This window comes from Primulina tabacum, chromosome 1 (assembly GCF_025594145.1).
Source record: "Primulina tabacum isolate GXHZ01 chromosome 1, ASM2559414v2, whole genome shotgun sequence".
NCBI lineage: Eukaryota > Viridiplantae > Streptophyta > Magnoliopsida > Lamiales > Gesneriaceae > Primulina > Primulina tabacum.
Window position 1 is genome coordinate 6,988,623 of NC_134550.1, and position 24,935 is coordinate 7,013,557.

At 34.4% G+C, this 24,935-nt stretch overlaps 2 protein-coding genes across 2 annotated transcripts; one reads left to right on the plus strand and one right to left on the minus strand.

Annotated features, from left to right (window-relative positions):
• Positions 1–1,399: 1,399 nt before the first annotated feature.
• Positions 1,400–10,630, minus strand: LOC142538257 (photosynthetic NDH subunit of lumenal location 1, chloroplastic). The gene is made up of 8 exons (XM_075643618.1): positions 10,430–10,630; positions 10,246–10,333; positions 3,151–3,243; positions 2,415–2,488; positions 2,195–2,320; positions 2,015–2,086; positions 1,790–1,886; positions 1,400–1,683 (listed from the first exon to the last, which is right to left on the minus strand). Exons 1-8 carry the CDS (start codon positions 10,487–10,489, stop codon positions 1,580–1,582), a joined length of 714 nt encoding a protein of 237 aa, XP_075499733.1. The 5' UTR covers positions 10,490–10,630; the 3' UTR covers positions 1,400–1,579.
• A 1,176-nt stretch (positions 10,631–11,806) lies between these two features.
• Positions 11,807–18,426, plus strand: LOC142538262 (GPCR-type G protein 1-like). Its single transcript, XM_075643624.1, is given in 14 exon segments — positions 11,807–12,308; positions 12,413–12,513; positions 12,803–12,910; positions 13,157–13,277; positions 13,738–13,867; positions 14,897–14,975; positions 15,343–15,431; positions 15,545–15,637; positions 15,851–15,877; positions 15,996–16,082; positions 16,566–16,622; positions 16,624–16,638; positions 16,973–17,103; positions 18,176–18,426. Coding segments are annotated over 14 exon segments (1,407 nt in total). The 5' UTR covers positions 11,807–12,093; the 3' UTR covers positions 18,330–18,426.
• Positions 18,427–24,935: the final 6,509 nt, after the last annotated feature.

Genomic DNA, 24,935 nt, shown 5'->3' on the forward strand with positions numbered 1-24,935 from the left:
ATTTTCGAATTCGAGCGTGTCGTCTTCGTGTTTTTTATTCAAGAACAATTAAGTAAGTGAGCTTATGTTTTAAAATGAATATGTATGTTTTAAAGTGATCGTTCACAATATGATTTGTTTTTCGATTCGTTTCGTTTTGTTAAAGTTTTACATATAAGAGATTAATCAACATCGTGGCTTATGAAATGAATTGCAATGATGTTGTTTCTTATTATATCAGACTAAGTTCAAATTCATGTTATGATTATGTCGTGTTTGTGAATTTAGAAAGTACATATGTATGTATATATTGTTCAGTGCTCGATCAATCATATTTGCCGAGTATTTCACAAAATACTCACCACTTATATTCTCACTCTAGATAAAAACAAGAAACAAATCGAGGAAGATGAACATGAATATTTTTGGGATGATGTACAAGCCACTTAAATCAAGACCAATCATGTCATTCCATTTTTATTTATGTTTTCATGTTTTACATTTTCACATTTCGTTTAAGTTTTAATTACATGGTTAAGACATTAGTATGATTTATTATATAAATTGGTTTTTGACAAGATTTGTATTACGAGACTTGTTCTTTACACTTGTGTTATTGTTAAACAACTCTAATATCAATATGCTTCGGTCTAAGGTCGACTTTCAATTGTTTTAATATAAACTATTAATTTAGTTATTTTATAAATAATCAAATAAAAAGATTTTGCTTCGATCTCTCTTGATCCAGGAATAACGACATAAATTAAATGTCCTATCCAAATCAAAGAACTTAAGTAATTACTATTATCACTCTAGAAATAGAAATGACGACCGAGTAAAAAACATTGGATTGATAATGTTATAAATTTTGGTAATTTAATTCATCTCTAATCTGGTTATCAAGTTAATTGAAATATATCAATAACATAAGGATGTAAAATTCCAATTAGTATAGATATCGAGTCAAACTATATATAAAATAACACTTCAAAAATAATCAAAACCTTATTTTTCGCAAGTAACTACGATATCAATATCAAAATCTACAAGAGTAATCAACAAAAATGTAGTGGAAATATGATTGTTTCTTTAATTTAATAATATGTTGTCATCAATAATTTGTTATCATTGTCGAGTTTCCTTTTATTTTTCTCATATGTTTTTCATGATTGTTTATTTATTTTTGGGTAATCACGTCGTGTAAAAATGTCATGAATTTCCGACTATTATTTATGACTTGTTTACCCAAAAAAGACGTAATTTTCTCACAATAAATTTATAATTTCCAACAAATATGAAACTCGTATATTTGAATATGAAAATCTCTCGAGACCTAAAACAAAAGCATAATTTCAAATAACAAAAGTAGTTAATTTTTTTTTACATTCTTTAGAAACATCATGCATTTTTTACACCAAAATAATAGAAAATCCAATGAAAAGCAACCAAAATTAAGCAACGCAGTTGATGTTATAATTGTTGCAGAATATGGATCATTTTCCTAGCACTTTGTTCTGTTACATGTGTATAAAAATAACAATAATATACAGAGAGGAAGACAGAAAGGGCGCCATGGTGTTGACAACAATAACAAAAAGATTTAGATGTCCAACACCTTAAACGAGTCGGCCACCACTTTAAGTTGGTTCCGAAATCTTCTCCATCGTCTTTTGTTTGCGCCAACAATCAATGTATAGTATCTCCCTGCATTGACATGCATAGTTAATGTGAATAATAAATCAAATACACATGTGAGCATGCACACATATATATGCGTGTGTGTGTGCGCACGCATGATAAATCACGATACCGTTTCCGATTGCTATTGTTGCAAAAGCCGCTCGTGCAAAATTCGGAGACGTGAGTATGTATTCGAATGTGCAGTAGCTTCTACCATCGATATTTTTCTGCACCCACAAGTCATCTTTTATTAAATTAGGCATCACACATACAAAAAAGAACAAAGTCTATCATTGTTGAGATAGAAACAAAGATAGAAAATACAGACAAAGATATGAGACTTTTAATATATCACCTCTTGCATTCCCAATATGGTTGCAAATTGATTCGGTGCAGAGTAAATGTTGCTTGTTAAATTTTCAACAACCTTTTTCAGTAATAAACAAATTAAAGTCTTGTTAGAGAATAAAATTATCTCAAAGTAAACTAATCCATGTAACGCTCTGAAAATGATGTTAAACTTTACAGTAATTACCTCTTCCATTGAAGTTCCCAACTCATGGATATCAGTTTTATTAGTTGGTATAAAACTTAGTCTCACATTTTGCAATTGCAAATATCTGTCCTTGAACGCAGAATCGTGACCTAAGAACTCAAATTCCTGCATTGGAAATAGTAGAATTTTCCAACTACATAGTAACTATTTCATTAATGCATCAATCCTACAGAAAACAATTTCAGTGGCCACAACTTACTCTCCAGTCCGAGGGGTAAGAATATGAATACCCATCTATTTTGTCAACAAAAATTTGGTAATCCTCTGGTTTTCCTGTAGGGAAAAAAATAGTAGCATGGCATAATATTCAGATACAATTAATTAATTGTAGGGATATTCTTTGGTTAACTCTCACCCCAACTAAAAAAGATAGTTTAGAACCACCTCTCAAAGATAAATACAGCTCCACAATTTTTTATGGAGCCAATATAGACTCCCAACAAAATTTTGAACAAAATAATAGTAAGGTTTTAATGAAAAGCACGAACAAAAAGAGCTTCAATTCATTATCCAGTCACAATAGAATGTCGTGGGCATAAGCAACAGCATGAATTAAATTCATAATGATGGCAGAGTCAATAAAATTAACCCAAATAATCAAAACTTAAAAAAGTGTACTGTTCAGGATTTAATTAATGTGTTTCACCATTATAGGATAGACTTAACCTCATTATATCATCTAAATAATATAAGAGTAAGTTTTATGAGTAAATATGCCTTAAGCATGTACCTACAAGAAAAACTTACGCAATTATGCTTAAGTTTGATGCAAGATATCATTTTCTGAATTTTAAATTTACTATTCATGGAATTGAATTGGAAATTGTTTTTTTTTTTGTGATGGACAACACTTTTTATTTGCGTCAAAAACAAAATATCGCATACGAACCAATTTAACTGTATAAGAAGCTAATGAAGAGAGGTATTATGAATACCTAGTGCCGGAAGAGGGCTTGCTGATAATGAATTAACAGCTGTTAAGGCTCCTATTCCAACTACAACCATCCTCCTCTTACATTTTTCTGAAACTGTTGCACAAAATATAGAATGCACCTAAATAAGTTTTGTATCTCAGTGCTTGAAGCTGTAAAAGTATTATAAAAACGATTTTTTCCACTAAATTCCAAAAGTTCCTTTTTTTCCCTTCTTTTTTTCACATGGACTCTACCTTAGAGTACTGAAATACAAGAATTTAATACTAATACTGCTGGACCAGCACAACAAAAACTGAAACTCTAGTAGAAAACAATATCAACTCATAATTGTTTCTAGGTTTTACCAAACTATCCATACATATATCCAAAGAGCCGTTACAAAAATCTTTAAGTACCGTGGGTATGAGATGGCCCTCATTTTCTTAACAGAATTGCAATCGGAGCTCACAATAGTAACTTCAATCAAAATTAATTATCACTTTCTTTCTTAGAGTCTTTGTTTTTCAACGTACTATTTGTATTGTTGGATCGAATAATAGGGGCCAGGTTTATAGCCCATGACCCAAATGTCATCCATATTTGAATGGAGTTGATAGAGAATAGATATGCTATTTATGTAGACATTTATCCTGGGTAAGATATGCCTTATACTAAAATAGAACACAATTTCATGCTCTCTACAAAAATGCTTTCAACGGTGTTGAGGATCGGGTTGAGTTTAGAAGGGGGGTTGAATAAACTCAATGGCCAACTTATTAAATTATTTCGAATGATGTGCTAAAATCCTGTTAGAGATTTTAACGATTCTTGTTCAAGTATGAAGACCAGCAGATCACAAGATAATGTGCGGAAAACGATCTGTTGGTTAGTGGGTGAAAAATAATAAAGCCGAAAAGCAGTAGATAGCAGCACAAGGTTTGTTTCTGGAAGTTCGAAGATGAATCTTCTACGTCTCCCCTTCTTCTGTTTCCAGAAGGTATCACTAAAAGACTTTGGTGAATACAGCACAACAATTGTACACACCCACTTCAACCGGACTTATCCTTCGCCTATTGAAACTCTTAGCTTTACAACTCAACTTCTTGAATGATCTTAAGTTCTGGAAAAGACTCTTTTCCAGTTACAAATTCTTCTATCAATGAAATAGTGAAGTGAATAGCTTGAGAAGATATAACGAAAAATAGCTAGCACAATATGATCTCAATGATCAAGAGTATGCAATGAAGCGTGTGCTGTTTTTTCAGTGTTTGAGCTCTTTAGATAACTGAAAGTTCTAACAATGCTCGAATGATGTTTTTCAATTCAGATTTTTGTTCAATGCTACGTATTACTTCACGAAATCCTTCATCTCGATATATAGGCTCTATTCAACGTTCAAAAACCGAACGGTTCTTTTCTTTTTGGTGGTTCAGCTTTATTGCTTAAAATGGACCCTGCAGAATACATCAAAAGTAATCAGTCGCAGTTCATACCAAAAATGGTATACCGTCTTAAATGTTCTTGTATAGCATTTAATGGCATTTAATGAAGCAATAAATGCTGGTATCACGTTAATAGATCAACGGTAATATTTAGAGACTTTGAGATACGCAAGATTCTGTTAGTGTATATTTCGAATTTTGTATCCTTCTAGTTCTGGTTTTAGCTAAGAAATTATTTAAGCAGGTTTTAGCGCGATATAAGTACTTCTGTTTTACAACATCTACTGGTTCTACTGGTTTTGAACTAATCCAACATCTACTGGTTTTTCCTTAGCATCTCCACAATAAATTTAATTCTAACAATTTCCCCCTTTGTGGTGATGCCAAAACCTAGATGTTCTGTGTTAGTAAAATAGAGATAAGAACGGATTAGATAATCAAAACAATATCCAGAGAAAATCACACAAAGCATAAATATAAAAAAAAATTAGTTTGTTCCAATATCCCTGAAGATGGCTTCATCTGGATTTTGATTCCTTCCAGTTGGTCTGCTGCTACTTGCTCCAGTTCTATCGTCTTCCCCCTTTTTGGCATCATCAAGAAGGACCCTAGCAAGTAATTCATCCATTCACCCAGATAAATTGTGAATTCCATTTGTAAGCATCTCCAGATAAAGAGTCTGATTAGAAACTCGATCATTAACAGCAGTGAGCGTTTGAGATTGAGAATCAATCTTGGCATCCATCAGGTCCATGGTGGTGGAGATTGATCGAAACATTTCATCATGCTCGGTGATCCTAGTAAATATATCAGATTGAGCAAGCGCGATCTGACTGGAACTTTTGGATATGGCCTGTCGAAAGACGATGGTCTCAGCATGCATTTTACTCAGAGATTCCGCAGTGTTCTGTATTTCCTTAGACATGCGTTCTCGGAAGAATTGAGCATCATGAAATTCGGCGGCATTTTCATAAGATATCCGCTTGACAAAGTCTGAAAGATTTACAAGATCCCTTTGAAGAGCATCAATTTGGAATTCTAGATCAAATGGTTCCATAGCTGGGGAAGGAGTCCTTGCTTGCAATCTTTGTTTAATTTCCTCCATTAGGGCAATGCGCTCAGGAGACTGCAAAGAAGGAATAGAGAATGGTACAGCTTCTGCTTGAGTCGTAACAGCTGGTTCTGGTTCAGCAGAAGGTCCTTCTGAAGCAGTAGACTGTTCTGTTGGCCCTTCGTCTGGTTGCTGCAAAACAGCAGCAGGTACAGATACAGCTTGTGGCTCAACAACAGAGGGTGAAGTATGCAACAAAGTTGCCATTTCAGCTTGGTGAGCTTCTGAAAAATGCTCAAGTGCTGGAAGAGACGATGAAGCAGTAGTCATAACAGTAGCACTGGCAGCAGCAGCAGCAGTAGCAGTAGCAGTAGCAGATTCTGGAGAAGGATCAGTAGTAGTAGGAATAGCTTGAAGCAATTCATCTTGTGCTGTTTGGGTCTGCATAATCGATTCGATTACCTCATCAACCGATGCCAGATCATGAACAGAAATCAGAGAGGATGATTGAGTAGGAACTTCTTGAGGTGCAGGAGTACTAGAGACCTTGACTTCAGGAGAAGCTTTGGTCGGTTCCTCAACTGTCTGATTCTTCAAAATTGCGGAGACAGAAGTGAGACTGAACTTTGGAGGCCGAGAAAAGGCCTTTTCCTTATTAGCAGTTTGCTCAGAAAGAATTGTCAGCTGCTCCGACAAAATTTGAATTGACATTCTGGTCATGAAAAGCAGTAGGACTTGCAGAGTCAAAATTTGACTTTAAGGTTTTCAGAACAGTGTCCATCTTCTGCATTTTGAATTTTTCCAGAATGTAATTGCGACGATTTATAGCTTCTATCACATTTCGTGTCCCGGCAGCATCAAAAACCTTTTTCTCATTTTCTACTAGTTTGAGCATAAACACCAGTAGTTTTCAAAAATGTGATTGGGTGGTAGACACGTACCTTAAGCCAATCGTCAAAAAATTTCATATCTTCTCTGGTTGAGATTTCAACTTCTTCCAGATGTAGATTTATTGCTGTTTGAATGGTTGATGTTGCCACCGGTGACTGAGACAACTCAGTAATCTTTTCTTTCTCTTTTTCAGAAGCAGCAGGGACTACTGGTTTAAAAGCAGAAGAACCAGTAGCAGATTCTCTAATGACCACACCAGAAGTTGGTCTGAAGCTTTGAGCAGGTGAGGGCCCTGATTCAATCGGTTTGGCTTTGGTGGATGAAACAACAGATGGAAAAACTTGGCGGAGAGGAACATTCTCCAGTTCAGACAGAACCGCTGTTTTCTTGATGCGGATTGTTGTGCGAGGCTTCTTCTTAGCTGGGGTGGGAGGCAGTGAAGCTTGCTGAGTGGGTGCTGCTGATTCTCCAGATTCTGTTTTGTCAGAATCAGACAAGACCACAACCCTTTTTCGTTTAATTTTCTTCTGCCCCTCAATTTGAGATTCTCCGATTTCCTTCTTAATGGCCACAAACTCACCAACGGTTAGCTTTGGCCTTAAAGCAAGCACGCTATCAGCATCAGTCATTGTTACCGAAGAGCCATCCTCTTCTGCTGTTCTAGGAAAACCAGCATCTTTCAACATCTTACTGATTTGCACAGCAAATCCAGTACTTTTCCTGAGAATCATATCCTTCATAATGCGAAACAGAAAACGTCCCCAATCCACTTTCTTTTCTGATGTGATGGCCACCATCACTTGAACCTTTTCTTTTGTTAGTTTGTCAAAGGTTCCAGCCTTAACTAACAAGGCTTTGCTACTATATCAGCGAGTACCTGGTACTCAATTTTCATTAGCTTTTTGAAGCAAGAGGGTGAAAGTTCTTCTCCAGTGGCTGAAAAATTTGTCAAGGCGATGGACATGTCTTCCTTTGAAATGTCCGAGAGCTCGGAAAGGCCAGAAATCGGTAGGAAGAAAGTGGAACCCAGAAGTGCAGCATCAACAGAAATCGATGCATCTCCCTGTGTATAGGTAATCTTGCCTTCCACAACTTCTGCTTTGGCATAGAAATCCAGAAGAACAGACTTGTAGATAACAGCAGGTGATTCCAAGAATATTCGAAGCCCGGACTTTTCCAATGATTTGAACATCTTGACAAGATTCTCATCTTCATCACTTTCACTCGAATGGCTTTCAGAACCAGAAGATTCAGAACTTGAGTCTGCCCATTTGGACTTACTTTCTTCTGCAACCATTGCCTTCCTGTCTCTTCTGGTCTTTTTATCATTGCGTTTGACACTCTTCTTCCTCTGGTCATCCTTCTTTGGTTTTGGACAATCAGCAATGAAGTGTCCAACTTTTCCACAATTAAAGCATGCCATATCACTAGGTGATGATTCCTTTTTGAAATTGCGGTTGGGACTTTGAAATGTTCTATGATTCTTTCTCATGAATCTGGAAAACTTCTTAACAAATAATGACATTGCGTCATTGCTTATCTGTTCAGCACTTCTCTCAGAAGTGTTCTCTAAAGCAGTAGCAGAAGATGAACTTGGAGCAACTGTAGTAGTAGAGTTAACAGTAGCTGCGAGAGCTTTGGTTGGTGGATTTGCTAAGGGCTCTTCTCCACTTCGAACTTCAAGTTCAAACTCATATGCCTTTAAATCCGAGAACAAGTCGTGTAGTTCTAACTTGTTGAGATCCTTGGAAGCTCTCATTGCCATTGTTTTGACATCCCATTCTCTGGGTAGACCTCTCATTACCTTTAATGCAATTTCTCTATTGCCAAAGTCTTTCCCAAGAGCTGAGAGTTCATTGACGAGGCTGCTAAATCGTTCATCAAATTCATTCATAGTTTCTCCAGCCCTCAACTTCATATTCTCAAACTTCTGCATGGCTACAGACAGTTTGTTTTCCTTTGTTTCTTCGTTTCCTTCACAGATCTGAATTAATTTTTCCCAGATTTCCTTGGCAGGTATGGCACATCTTGATTTTGCTGAAGGTATTTTTGTCGAGTGTCTTGTACAAAATGTCCTTCGCAACGTTGTCAAGATTGGCTTTCTTCTTGTCCTCACTTGTCCATTCATATCTTGGTTTTTCAAGCATCTGAGGTGCACCTTCGGTGATAGCAATAGCTGGATTTGGCTTTAAGATCTTTAATGGACCATCACAACATACCACATGTCATCATCTTGAGCCGCAAGATGAGCGTGCATTCTGATTTTCCAATCATCGAAATCTTCTTTTGAGAACATTGGAACTTTGCTGAAATGAGCCATGTCTATTAAATATTTTTCAGAACAAGAATAACTCTGCTCTGATACCACTTGTTGAGGATCGGGTTGAGTTTAGAAGGGGGGGTTGAATAAACTCAATGGCCAACTTATTAAATTATTTCGAATGATGTGCTAAAATCCTGTTAGAGATTTTAACGATTCTTGTTCAAGTATAAAGACCAGCAGATCACAAGATAATGTGCGGAAAACGATCTGTTGGTTAGTGGGTGAAAAATAATAAAGCCGAAAAGCAGTAGATAGCACAAGATTTGTTCCTGGAAGTTCGAAGATGAATCTTCTACGTCTCCCCTTCTTCTGTTTCCAGAAGGTATCACTAAAAGACTTTGGTGAATACAGCACAACAATTGTACACACCCACTTCAACCGGACTTACCCTTCGCCTATTGAAACTCTTAGCTTTACAACTCAACTTCTTGAATGATCTTAAGTTCTGGAAAAGACTATTTTCCAGTTACAAATTCTTCTATCAATGAAATAGTGAAGTGAATAGCTTGAGAAGATATAACGAAAAATAGCTAGCACAATATGATCTCAATGATCAAGAGTATGCAATGAAGCGTGTGCTGCTTTTTCAGTGTTTGAGGTCTTTAGATAACTGAAAGTTCTAATAATGCTCGAATGATGTTTTTCGATTCAGATTTTTGTTCAATGCTACGTATTATTTCACGAAATCCTTCATCTTCGTATATAGGCTCTATTCAACGTTCAAAAACTGAACGGTTCTTTTCTTTTTGGTGGTTCAACTTTATTGCTTAAAATGGACCCTGCAGAATACATCAAAAGTAATCAGTCGCAGTTCATACCAAAAATGGTATACCGTCTTAAATGTTCTTGTATAGCATTTAATGGCATTTAATGAAGCAATAAATGCTGGTATCACGTTAATAGATCAACGGTAATATTTAGAGACTTTGAGATACGCAAGATTCTGTTAGTGTATATTTCGAATTTTGTATCCTTCTAGTTCTGGTTTTAGCTAAGAAATTATTGAAGCAGGTTTTAGCGCGATATAAGTACTTCTGGTTTACAACATCTACTGGTTCTACTTGTTTTGAACTAATCCAACATCTACTGGTTTTTCCTTAGCATCTCCACAATAAATTTAATTCTAACAAACCGCGAACACGTTTCACGTTATTAAAAACGAATAAAAAATGGTGGTTTTTTCCAAAAACTGAAAACTTGGTTATGGAAACGTGTTTTTGGATCCTATAATCTGCACACTAAATATAAAAATCTACACAAAACGCAAATTATTCCTTATAAGTGCTCAACACAGACACATAGTTCCCTGATTCAATTACAGATAATTCATCCAATCATATTCGCTAGTCGAATTGGAAAAAAAAAACACATAAAGATAAGAAACTGCAAGACATTAGAACGAATCTTACCATTTTCCTTATCATGATTACAAGTGTTTCCATCACACCTTGCAGATTCCGCTGCTGCTGCTACACTCATCGAGCATGGCGCATAAAGCTGCAATTTCACAAAGGAAAATCGAAACTACACCGCAATTACGCAATTGAAACTAGAAAATTTTCAATCAGGACATTGATGAGCAGATGGACCAACCCTGTTTAAGAAGGATTTCGAGGAGGCGATGGGCGAGAGAGACGAAACCGTCATGACCATTCGCGGCACTGTGAGAAAAAAAAATGGGAGGTGGGGAGATTTTCGAAGTAGCTAAGCTTGTGTGAGTTTGCTTAACTCAGTATGTGGGTAAACTGATCCACATGGATAATGGTGAAGAAGGAAGCATAGACTGTGGCTGTTTTTTCATATTTTTTATGTACCAATTTATTAAAACTATTTCTTTTTTAAAATATATCAATTTTTTATTTAAATATATGTTCGTTTTCTTTATAAAATAAAAGCAAAAACTTGTGTGAGACGATCTCACGGGTCGTATTTTGTGAGACTGATATCTTATTTAGGTCATCCATGAAAAAATATTACTTTTTATGCTAAGAGTATTACTTTTTTTTGTGAAGATCAGTAGAGTTGACCCATCTCACAGATAAAAATTCGTGAAATCATCACATAATAGACCTACTCTAAAATAAAGAGAAAAATTGTAAAATTTGTGTGTTCTATTTGGTTATATACTTTGTAAAAGTTGAATTTTAGTATTCTAGCTGTTTTTTTGTTAGTTTTTAGTCATGTTTTGTCGAATTGCTAAAGTATGAGTTTTATCAGAAAACATTGACGTGATATCAGAAATATTAATGTAACATTAGACTCCCATAAAATAGGACTAATATTTCTTTTACGAGAATAGGACATAAATAATACAACTTAGAAAAAATAATAACAAGAAATTTCGCACAAACGAAAAAGGTTGAAACTAAATTTATTATTGCAGTGCGAGTCAATTAGTAATTAAATATTGATATTGTTTAATTTTGTGAATGTTTAAATTTTATTAAAAAAATAAAAATCAGGGAAATATAATTTTATTAATTAAATAATTCAATTATATAATTTAATTTGTTATTTATATTAAATTACATTAAAATTAAAAATTATATTTACTGAGAAAACCGTTATGATGTACATTAAATTCTTGAACATTCATAAGGTAGATGACACTTCACAAGCCCAAAGATGAGAGTTAGGATAATCGAACTTATTAATTGACTCGTGCTCACCAACTCTACCAATTTAAAAGTTGAGCAGGTTTTTTGTGAGACGGTCTCAAGAATATTTATCTGTGAGACGGGTCAATCCTACCGATATTCACAATAAAAAATAATACTCTTAGCATAAAAAGTAATATTATTTCATTGATAACCCAAATAAAATATTTGTCTTACAAAATATGACTCGTGAGACCTTCTCACACAAATTTTTTGTAACGTAATCGGACCTTAGAAGATTATATTTTTACCTCCAAAGATCACATGTAGCTCCTTTTTTTGGTTGCATAATAAATACGCCATTATAATTTATGATTTTATTATATGATTATTGATTTTACAACTGCGAGAATATATTAATCATAAAACCTCTCAGATCGTTAGATTAGAACAGTTGGCAGGTTCCACGCAGAACGTATTGCTTAACCGTGGAAGTATTGATTTCTTCTTCAACAGGTTTCAGTGCGGCGGCGGAGTTGCCGGAGGAGGAGGTGGAAGTAGGGCGAAAGGGGTGAATCGAAGAATGGAATAGAAAGAAGTCTAGATCGAAATTATTGGTGAAAGTCTACAGCAAAATAGGATCGATTAGTGGATAGTGTGATGGGATGGATAACAGCGGCGTACGAAGGAGTGGTGGCGGTGGGGTCGCTGGTCCTGCTGGGTTGGGGCGGGCTGTGGTTCTTGAATCAGCGGCTTTACAAGGAGTACGAAGAGAAGCGGGTGTTGGTTCAGATCATATTCAGCGTCGTCTTCGCCTTCTCTTGCAATCTATTTCAGCTCGTTCTCTTCGAGATCATTCCTGTTCTGTCCAAACAGTGAGTAACCAATCCATCTTAGGGCAGTGTGATTGATTTTAACCTTGCATTGTTTCGTTTATTTACCTCCCCCCCTTTTTTGTTTCACGTGATGTTGACTGTAGGGCGAGATGGTTGAATTGGAAGGTGGATTTGTTTTGCCTGATATTGTTGCTTGTCTTCATGTTGCCGTATTACCATTGTTATATAATGCTCTGTAAAAGTGGTAAGGTCTCCACCCTCATCTCTACTTCAGTAGCGTAAATTATTAATTTTTACTCTTTTATCTGTCTAGTGGAGATGGGAAATTATGCTTGCCTAGGCTGATATGCGGCTAGTTTTCACTATTTTGTATGCGAGTAGGTCTTTGTGGTTGGCTTTAAAATAAAGCTTCGAGGGAAAATTATAGCAATTTCATGTACTCTAATCCGTATATGTTCGTATTTGTTTTTTATTTAATAATTTTAAATTTTTTTTGGGAGTAGTATTAATTTAATTTCAACTCTGTGCTTCAGGTGTTAGAAAGGAGCGTGCTGCGCTTGGTGCTGTTCTTTTTTTGTTTGCTTTTCTTTATGGTTTTTGGCGCATGGGCATTCATTTTCCAATGCCTTCTCCAGACAAAGGTTTGCAATTAATTGTAAATGTCGCCAAGAGGTTAAAATATTTCTTAAAGGCACCTTGGAGAATATGTCTCTGCGTGTTTACACTTGTTTTGTATCTCTAAAACTAGCTCAAGGAGCAATTGCAACCTTGCTTGCTAATTCTTATCGAAATCTGTTTAACCTTCTTCCTCCAATTCTCTCTTGGATATTATTTACTTGAAGTATTCTCCTTCTTAGCTGTATTTATCTAATGTATATTCTTCTCAGGATTTTTCACCATGCCTCAGCTGGTAAGCAGAATTGGTGTCATTGGCGTGACTGTCATGGCTGTGCTATCTGGTTTTGGGGCAGTGAATTTGCCTTACAGTTATCTTTCCCTCTTTATTCGGTAAGAAGAATGACGTGTGCATAGTTCAAATTGATTGAATGATTAGAAAAACTTAATATCCTTTAATTTATTGCCTTTTGGATAGTAACCATAAGTTGGCAAGGATGCGGGTTCACGTGGAATATAATTTCATCTCTTAACTATAGTTTTTAAATTCACTGCTTCTTAGTGCACACTCTTTTAGATTTAGTCAGTTCTATAGAATATCACATATTTTCAATAAAATTATTAAATACTGTTTTCTTGTCAAATTATGCGTAATGAGTGCAATTTTATTGAGTCTGGTATGCTTTAGGTTTATACTTACACACACATATATACATGATTTAGCTATCTAGTTCTTCTCCTCTGAAAGTTAGCATTCACGTGAGTTAAAGGCAACCTGCAGTTTATCCTTAAAATCACCATTTAGTAACTCTCCTGGACTCCTGGTTTTATAATTTTCCCCCTTAATTTGAAGAGAAATTGAGGAAGCAGATATCAAGGCGCTAGAAAGGCAGCTGATGCAGTCAATTGAGACCTGCATTGCAAAGAAAAAGAAGATTATTCTCTGTCAAATGGAAATGGAGCGTCTACAAGGGTCAGAAGAGGTTCATTCGCCTTGATACATATTTATTAAGTTTGTCTTTTACTAATTTAATATTATCTGCTCAATTGGAGATGCATAAAAATGATTTAGTCGATTTATGGGTGAATTGGCTTTCTTTCCATTTTAAATGTTGTACTTTGATATGATGGGAATTAGTTCATGAAAGGGCTGTAAAGAATTTGAGGAAATAACACTAAATTGAACTCTCTGCCGATCAATGTTACCTTGTTGAACTATCATATGTTTCCTTAGGCCCCCTTTATCTAGCTTGATGTATCAAATAATATGTCTAACATATCTGCACAGACGCAAGGCAAGCATACCTTCTTTGTAATGTGCTACAACATAAAGTACCCTCTGATTATTATTCAACCACAACATATTATACTGAGTCCGCACATTGGAAATGAACTTCAAGAAATGAATATGGGAAAATATGGTTTTACCGGCCTAGGCAATTAGCATTAGAAAACAATAGTAATCATTACCAATATTGGATACTAACTGTATCATATTTCATGCTCCTTTTTTTCATGATTTGACATTAAATAATAGGAGGTTTAGTGGATTAGCAGCCTGATGTCATTGGATGTTTGGTGCTACAATAGCAATGCCTACCATTTTGTGCCATTTTGAAAAAACTTGAGTTTTTGTTGCCTTGATGTTGATTGTGTCATGGTATGATTGTCTGTTATAGACTTGTCTTCTCAGCAATTTTATAACATGACTGATCTTGGAGTGGAATATTAGTATGAAACAATTGTTCAAGGGGGGTTAGTGCTATTAGTATGAAACAATTGTTCAAGGGGGGTTAGTGCTTTTGGCCTAATTTCTTTTGCTGTTTTATCGTGGACACTTTTGATTTTTACTTTATGAATGATTTGTTGTCTATTTGTATTTTATTATTATTTGAGGCTATATGATAGTAAACAGGATATGTTAATGATATGTACTGTGTCATTGTGAATAACATCTGCTTCTTTCTTTTCACAGATTTGAACATTTACTCATTGTAAATTTAATGTGACAGAAATCGAAGAATAGATCCTTCCTAAAGCGATTAGTTGGAACTGTTGTTCGGTCTGTTCAGGATGATCAAAAGGAGCAAGGTCAGTTTTTGTTTGATGTATAAATCAGAATGTGTTATAGCCACTTCATATACCGCCAACATAGTTTTTAAAACCAAGATGTAGCGCAATATTCTTTCCACTGGCCTTTTTTTTTTAATAGTAAACGATATTATATTAGATAATTTAAAAACTATTAATTACAAGAAGCGGACAAGAAATCCACACATGAAAATTTACCTGGTTTTTTCGTGAGGTTTGCTTTATGCATTTATCATTCCATCTAATTATTACCAACTCTTTGTCATGCTCGACCTCTTTTGGGAGGTCTCCGAGAGTTGGTTTTAGCAACTTGTTATTTTTTTGTTTTTCTGTTACTTTATTGTTCTTGATTTCATTTTGTACAAAGATATCAAAGGGATGCAAGAGGAGGTACAAGCTCTGGAGGAGCTTTCAAAACAACTTTTTTTGGAAATCTATGAGCTACGCCAAGCTAAGGTGTACTGAATGATTTTGGTCTTTTCTTTAAGAATCAAACTGCAATAGTTTGTTAACTTTTACATCGTATGGAAAATGTTACTTTTTTTTTAAGTATTTCTGCATATTTCCAGGAAGCTGCTGCATATTCTCGAACCTGGAAGGGGCACCTGCAGAATTTTTTGGGCTATGCATGCTCGGTATATTGTGTATATAAAATGATAAAGGTGAGCATTCCTCATTGGTGTAGAATGACAGCCTTTCTTGTTTCATTGTATTTTATGTTCAAATTTTGTTTCAAATTATAAACATGATTTAGGGTTTTTGATACACTTATCAGTAGTTGACACAAACTTTCTATGTTTAAGATCTGCAAAGATATGGTATTGTAATTTGGGTTAACTGATTTTTTATTTATATATGTTTGTTTCATTATGCAGTCTCTACAAAGTGTTATATTCAAGGAGGTAATGCTTTGATTGTCTTTCCAATTTCCATACTTCACATCTTAATTGTTCCATTTTGTCATATGATTTCCATGTTTGTACAAATTTCAAAGCATTAAAAACATATCTGTGTTCACAGACTGGTTCTGTTGATCCTGTGACAAAGACAATCAGCATCTTCCTGCAGTTCTTTGACATAGGCATTAATGTGACTTTGGTATCTCAGGTCAGTGTTGTCCTTGCATCACTTCAACAGCTTTATTATGCATGTATATCTTTGTTGCTACTTGCTTATAGTATCCAGTGGGGTTTTTATAATCTTTCTAATGTGTTGGGGTTGTTGAACTTCAAAATCTCAATGTTATACCCCTCTTTTATAAATACTGGTCCACTTTACAATTTATGTATCTGTGTGTGCGTTTAAGTGAAGCATGCTTGAAGGAGGAAAACTTTTTTTGAGGCATAGGACAAGATTTTGCAGCATTTGTAGGGTAATTGTCCTCAAATGGTTGACACAAATTAATAGCATGAACTTGGAGTGGAGAATACTGTATATTAATTCAGTGACTCGTTAGCATGAATAACCACTTAAATTAATCAAGAGAAACCACATCCCATTTTACAAATGAATGGCATGATATTCTATTTTCCAGTATAATGATACATTATCACTACTCATGTATGGCATGTTTTGTCTTCTGTTATGCAGTACATATCCCTCTTATTTATCGGGATGCTGATAGTAATATCTGTACGGGGATTCTTAGTCAAACCTGATGAAGGCGAGTTTGTAATACTTTTCATCAAATTTTTGTTGCACCTGTGATTGGATTCGCACTTACAGTTCACTTTTTAATATTATGAACTTTAAGAAATGTGCCTTAATTTTTTTTCTTAACATCGTATCTTGATTGCCTGTGTAAATTTGGAACGTGAGTGTTATCTTTACAAGGAAGTTCATAGCAGGCAGTTGTGTGTATAACGCAATACAATAAGTTAAATTTTTATATTGTAATTCATTAATCCTTTAATTTAGATCTAATCACATTGAATCTGTTTTGTTTATTACCATGGTATTTCTATCGTATACCATCTAAGTTCCTGGCTTTTGTACAGTTCTTTTTTGCAGTTTCCAGAGTTGGGAGTGGATCTTCAAGCAATGTTGTCCTTTTCCTCTCTGAGATAATGGGAATGTACTTTGTTTCTTCCATATTGTTGATCAGAAAAAGCCTGGCAACAGAGTATAGGTGAGATTTTCTTATTGTGATAGATCCTTTTCATTATTGAATGTGAGTCTGCTGTTGCAAGCTCTTGTGTTTTGGTGCTAATTATGAATAACGTTTCTGTAGAATGTTATGGTATTTCTAAAGATCTACCTATTGCTGTTTTGTTTCTCTTTTTTATTTGAACAATAGAAGCTATTGCAATCAATCTATGTCTATTTTAATCCCTTCATTTCCTCTTTTGGGGATGTTCATTCTTCTTTTTCACAATAGCATTTTGATGTCAGAATTATTTATGAAAGAACTTATATAACATGACATCAATGAGATCTCTGTTTTGAACATACTCTCTTTCTTACCCTGTCCGTTGTCACATGTAAAAACATTTACCTAGATTTTGGGGGAACATTTGATTTTGTGCCGCCTAAGTTCCAGAATTTTCTTGAACTGATTAGGAGTAATGTTGTTGCTGGTCTCAGTGTTGATAAGATAGTTCCACATTTGACTTGTAGATTGCAGCTTTGTGATTACCTCAACTAATATGGATATTTCGTTAGCTGATATTTCCAATGTGTCAGTGTTCAGCTTCCTGAGAGGAATGCAAGCAAATACTTTACTAGCAGAGGATACATTTTATTTTTCTTGTGGATGTTATTAGTTTAGCTCTTTACTGTTTCTTTGCACTGAATTTTTCTTCGTGTTCAATACATAACATCTTAGAGTTGTAAGATACTACTTTTCTCGGCTAAGTTCATTGTACGATAGTTGGTCACATCATGCCACAAGGGAGCAATTATGTGGCCTACCATCTGAATTATATAATCCTTAAATCTCCGGAGACTGAAAGACATCAAATCTTGGTCGCATATTTGAATAACTACGTTTGATATCTGGAGCTTGACCGCTACTAGTCGCTTTCGAGATTGAGTATTTTGTTGGATAAAAAATATTTCTATTGATGTTGAAAGTTATGTTTCGTTTGTTTTATTCCCAGATATCCAAGGATAGGCTAGTGTTTCGTTTGTAAATGTATGCCACACCCTGGGCATAAAATTGGCTTTAATCCATTGCCTTTATGATGCTGATCTGATTGCAGGCTGATCATAACAGATGTATTGGGTGGCGACATTCAATTCGATTTCTACCATCGATGGTTTGATGCTATATTTGCAGCCAGTGCATTCCTATCTCTGCTTTTGCTATCTGCTCATTATACCTCTCGTCAGGTCGACAAGCATCCCATAGATTAGTTCTTCATTTTTTTACCCTTGTAGCTGTAATGATGCAAGTGTCCAAAAACGTTGCAAAAATATATAATTTTTTTTATATAGATGATGACGTTCATTATTTTATGTGTTAATGTCCATGAGATCATGACATTTTTTTAATTTTCAAAGTTCATTTGTGGATAGAAATTAGTGTAATATGCAACGAAATCATTTCAGTACTGCTGATGCATATAACTTGTCAAATAAATATTGATTGGAAAATGGATACTTGCTTTTGTTAAAGTCATTTGGTTGGTATTCCCTGTTCCATGGTTTCATCCTCTTCTTTACCAAGAAAATTTATGATTTCAAGTTGATGCACGGTGAGAATGTTGCGGGATCGTAAGATGTTGTATGTGTCGACAAGCGGCCGGAATGACCCAAATGGGAGCTGCCTTGCTGCATCAGGGGCAGCGTAGAGAATGCAGTAAACATGACGATTATGCTGCTAAGTTTTGGGTCTATTCGGTGGTGGATGTCATAGCATGATCATGGTGTAAATATATCCAACCAAATCGAAAAACGTTCGATTACTGTTAAAAAATATCGAATTCTAGCCAAGTTGATACATTTAACTTCTTTTTTTAGCTGAAGTTTACTTGAAATTATTTTATTCCACAATTTGTAAGTAATTAGCGAGTTTTAAAATTTTATAAATATAATATAACATATATTAAATAAATATATTTCGACTATTATCTCGAAAAATAGTTTATCATGTTGTGAAAAAATAAAAATTTATGGTAAAAAGTAAAAATCTCAAACTCTCAAAATTTACCAAACAACACACTTTATAATATTTTTCTCTCTACTCAATTGTGTATTTTTTCACAAATGGTGAGGCTTTTTATAGAATTTCTTTACAAATAATCCAAAAATAAAATACATCATTACCTACATCATCACACACTAATTTTCAATATTTACAACTCTTATTTTCAACATTCAAATATTCAATACACACATTTTAAATATTATTTTTCAACACTCCCCTTTGTGATGATGATCATAATGATTGTCTTCATTACGTGTTTTTATACTGCCTCATTAAAAACCTTACTAGGAAAAACTCGTTGGGATAAAAACCATAGTAAGGGAAAAAGAGTGCAGTCACGTAAACTCCCCATCATGTTGACACGAACAATTCTTCACAAATTTCGTAGATTGCGCATCTCAATATTATATATGTGCTTTCTAAATATCGTCGTAAGAAGTGCCTTTCGTGAAGAGATCTGATGAGATTTCACTTGATTGAATGTGACGAACATCAATACATTTATTATTCTCAAGCTCCTTGGTGAATGCGAAGAACTTAGGAGGAATATGTTTAGTTCTGTCGCTTTTTATGTATCCTTATTTCATTTGAGCAACACATGCAGCATTATCTTCATATAGTATCACAGGTTTCTCGTCAAATGATAATCCGCATGAGATTTGGATATGTTGGGTCATTGATTTTAATCCACACACATTCACGGCTTGCTTCATGTAGTGCAATAATCTCGGCATGATTTGATGAAGTTGTTACGAGCGTTTGTTTCTGTGAACGCCAAGAAATTGCAGTGCCTCCACGAGTAAATACATATCCAGTTTGAGAACGTGCATTGTATGGATCAGATAAGTATCCAGCATCAGCATAACCAATTATACTTGGATTAGCATCTTTTGAATACAAAAGTTCCAAGTCTGTTGTTCCTCGTAGATAACGGAATATATGTTTAATTCCGTTCCAGTGTCTCTTTGTTGGATATGTGCTAAATCTTGCCAATAAATTTACGGCAAAAGATATATCAGGTCTTGTACAATTTGTAATATACATAAGGGCACCAATAACGCTTAGATATGGTACTTCTGGACTAAGAATATCTTCATCATCTTCACATGGACGGAATGGATCCTTTTCTATGTTTAATGATCTAACAATCATTGGAGTACTTAAAGGATTTGATTTATCCATATTAAAACGTTTAAGGATCTTTTCTGTATAATTTGTCTGGTGAACAAATATTCCACATTCTTTTTGTTCAATTTGTAAACCCAGACAATACTTGGTTTTTCCAAGATCCTTCATTTCAAATTCTTCCTTCAGGTATGACACAACTTCTTGAATTTCCTTATTCGTTCCAATGATGTTTAAATCATCAACATATACATCAATAATTACGCATCCGGATGTTGTTTTCTTAATAAAAACACAATGGCATATTGAATATTTACATATCCCTTTTTCATCAAGTGATCACTTAGCCGATTATACCACATTCGACCGGATTGTTTTAACCCATATAATGATCTTTGTAATTTCACAGAATAACATTCTCTGGGTTTTGAACTTTGTGCTTCAGACATCTTAAATCCTTCAGGGATTTTCATATATATATTACTATCAAGTGATCCATATAAGTAAGCTGTAACAACATCCATAAGAAGCAATTCTAAATTTTCAGATACCGCCAAGCTAATCAAATACCGAAACGTAATTGCATCCATCACGGGAGAATACGTTTCTTCATAATCAATTCCAGGCATTTGACAAAAATCTTGTGCAACAAGTCGAGCTTTATATCTTACTATTTCATTTTTCTCATTTCGTTTTCGAATAAAAACCCATTTATATCCAACAGGTTTTACACCTTCAGGTGTAAGGACTATATGTCCAAAAACATTACGTTTATTTAGCGAATTCAATTCAACCTGGATGGCTTCTTTCCATTTTATCCAATCATGCCGATTTTTACACTCACCAAAAGATTTTGGTTCATGATCTTCATTATCATTTATGATGTCGATTGCCATATTATAAGAAAATATATCATCAATTTCTTTTATATCTTTTCGGTTCCATATTTTTCCAGTATTAATGTAATTGATAGATATTTCACGATTCTTGTTAGTTTGTGTTTCTGACAGAACATTTTCATCATCATGTGTTTCTTCAGGAACATCATTCTCTATTTTGTGATTATCATGTGTTTCTTCAGAAACATCATTTTCTCTTTTGTGATCATCGTGTTTATCTATGAATTTTCTTTTTCGAGGATTTTTATCCTTGGAACCAACTGGCCTTCCACGCTTCAGGCGTTTAATGACATCATGAGTATCTTCAATTTGTTTCTTCGGAATTTCAATTCGAGCAGGGACATTTGCAGCATGTATATATGATTTAGTTACCCCTTTTGTGTCTGCAAATGCATCTGGTATTTGATTTGCTATTCTTTGCAAGTGCACAATTTGCTGTACATCTTTTTCACATTGTTTTGTTCTTGGATCCAGATGTAACAATGATAATACATACCATGTAATTTCCTTTTCAGTATGTTTCTGTTCTCCCCCTAACATTGGGAAGATTTCCTCATTAAAATGACAATCAGCAAAACGTGTTGTGAACACGTCGCCTGTCTGAAGTTCAAGATATCGAATGATTGATGGACTATCATAACCGATATAAATTCCAACCTTTCTTTGAGGTCCCATTTTCTTTCGTTGCGGTGGTGCAATAGGCACATACACCATACATCCAAAAATTCTCAGATGAGAAATGTCTGGTTCTTTACCAAATGCAAGCTGCAATGGGGAGTATTTGTGATATGCACTTGGTCTGATGCGAATTAATGAAGCAGCATGTAAAATTGCATGTCCCCATATAGAATAGGGAGCTTTGTTTTCATAATCATTGGTCTAGCAATCATTTGCAGACGATTAATCAATGATTCAACCAATGCATTCTGTGTATGTACATGAGCAATAGGATGCTCAACAATGATTCCCATAGACATACAATAATCATTGAAAGTCTGGGAAGTAAATTCACCATCATTATCAAGTCTAATTTTCTTGATTGTATAATCGAGAAATTGATTCCTCAATCTTATTATTTGAGCAAGTAATCTTGCAAATGCAACATTTCGAGTTGACAATAAACATATATGTGACCATCTGCTGGAGGCATCAATCAATACCATAAAGTATCTGAATAGTCCACGTGGTGAATGGATTGGTCCACAAATATCACCCTGAATACGTTCAAGAAACATTGATGATTCAGTTTGGATTTTGGCTGGTGATGATCTTATAATAAGTTTTCCAAGAGAACATGCTTTACATTGAAACTTATTATTCTGAAAGATCTTCTGGTTTTTCAACGGATGACCATGTGTATTTTCTATAATTCTTCGCATCATTGTTGAACCAGGATGTCCCCTAATCGATCATGTCAATTGATCAGTATTGAAGAATTATCAACTACCATGTTTGATTCAATTGGACTTATATATGTATAATGCAATCCCGTAGGTAGCATTGGTAGTTTTTCAACTACATATTTCTTTCCTGATTTATATGTAGTAAGACACATATATTTCTCATTCCATTCATTCATTGTTTGAGTATCATACCCATGAGAATATATATCATTAAATCTCAACAGATTTCTTTTCGATTGTGGTGAATATAAAGCATCATTGATAAAAAATTTTGTACCATTAGATAACAAAAATTGTGCTTTACCACATCCTTTAATCAAGTCTACATGACCTGATATTGTATTCACCGCTGTTTTTGTTGGTTTTAGTTCCAAGAAATATCTTTTATCTCGGAGGATAGTGTGCGTTGTACCACTATCGGGTATGCAAACTTCAGCTTTGCTCATAGCATTTTCCATATTTGAACTTCAAAAAAAATATGCAATGAAATAAATTACTGGCAATACATATTTAAATATAACTCATATCATAATTATACAATAAGACATTATTATATGAATACATGAAAAATAAATTATTGTACATTTGTATTCTACCACTATATTGTTCATTTTCAGAGAAATCATTGAGAAAATCTGCAGCATCAATATTTTTCATTTCTATCCCACTAACATATTGATCATTTTCAGAGAAATCATTCAGAAAATCAGCAGCATCAAAATGAGTTGAATCACTCAAACGGTCACTGCGTTCAGTGAAGTTGGTTTCTTTTTCTTTCCCTTTATAGATTCTTTATAGAGCTTGCAAAGGTGCTCGGGGGCTCGACAAATACGGGACCAATGTCCTGGAGTGCCGCATCTGAAACAAGAACTTTCAAATCTTTTCGAGTGATTTTCATTAACACTCATGTTCTCATGATGCCTTTTCTGTGGGTGGTTCGTGACGCCCTTTTGAGATGAGTTATAAAAATAACTATCTCTATTGTTTTCAAAACCACGGCCTCGACCACGACCACGACCACGACCAATTCCACGTCCACGACCTCGACCTCGACCTCGACCAAAACCTTGTCTTTGAATTTGATTTTGGTTTCCAGGTTTAAATTCATTTTTACTTACAGCATTTACTTCTGGAAATGCTGTTGATCCAGTGGGTCGGGACTGATGATTTCTCATTAGCAGCTCGTTGTTCTTTTCCGCCACAAGAAGACAGGCGATGAGTTCAGAATATCTCGCAAATCCACGCACTCTATATTGTTGCTGTAAAGTTATATTTGATGCGTGAAACGTGTAAAATGTTTTTTCAAGCATTTTCGATTCTGTAACCTCATGTCCACAAAATTTTAGCTGCGAGATTATTCGATACATCGCTGAATTATAATCACTAACTTTCTTAAAATCTTGGAATCTTAACATATTACATTCATCGCGGGCGGTTGGAAGTATAACTTCCCTTATATGTTCAAATCTTTCTTTTAATCCTTTCCACAGAGCCAATGGATCTTTTTTGATGAGATATTCACATTTTAAACCTTCATCGAGATGTCGACGCAAAAATATTATAGCTTTTGCTTTTTCTTGTGATGAAGATATACCATTTTCTTTAATGATCTCACTTAGATCCAATGACTCAAGATGCATTTCTACATCGAGAGTCCATGTCATATAATTTTTTCCCGTGATGTCGAGCGCAACAAATTCGAGCTTTGTCAAATTTGACATGGTGGTACTAAAAAAATTACGATGCATTTTATTAGTTAATGAATATTGCAATACAAAGTAATTGATAAACAACAATACAAGCATTCGTAAAAATAAAGTAAACACACGAGGAGGATATTCTCCGATAAATACAAGATTCGTGAGTATGATAACCAAAATAATTAAAAATAGCCTTGAGAAAGCCATCTTTTTTCTTCGAAAATTTGGTGAAGAATAATTGTTAGAGAAGAAGAGAAAGTTGAAGTGATTGAATGTGTTTGTGAAATCATATTTATAGGGTAAAAACTAGTCGTTTTGTTACCGTTTATGACCGTTGGTGTACAAAAAAATAAATGTATGTATTTGTATAATTTTATGATAATAATATGATGTATATAATATTAGTCATGTTTAAATAATTATGTATATCATATCATATTATTATAATGAGGTGTCATAAGTTATTTTGTTTAAAAACTTTATAGGCTTTTATACTTGTTGTATCCCTTACCGGGAGTGTGGGATGTCGTCTTAACATCCTCCCAGGATTTATAACAAGTTTTTGAAAAATTTATTTTATTATATAATAACATTATATTATATATTAAATATATACACAATAAATAAACAGTAAAATAAATATTATTACTTTTGTTACCTTTTTCTTTTGTTTTAGGAGCTTGGAA

Bases quoted from the DNA above. Each gene is read 5' to 3' on its own strand.
- LOC142538257 (XM_075643618.1), bottom strand. From the start codon at position 10,489: ATGGTCATGACGGTTTCGTCTCTCTCGCCCATCGCCTCCTCGAAATCC. The intron at 2,087-2,194 runs GTAATTACTGTA...TTACTGAAAAAG, and splicing joins TGGGAACTTCAATGGAAGAG to GTTGTTGAAAATTTAACAAG. The intron at 1,887-2,014 runs GTGATATATTAA...TTGTGGGTGCAG, and splicing joins CCATATTGGGAATGCAAGAG to AAAAATATCGATGGTAGAAG.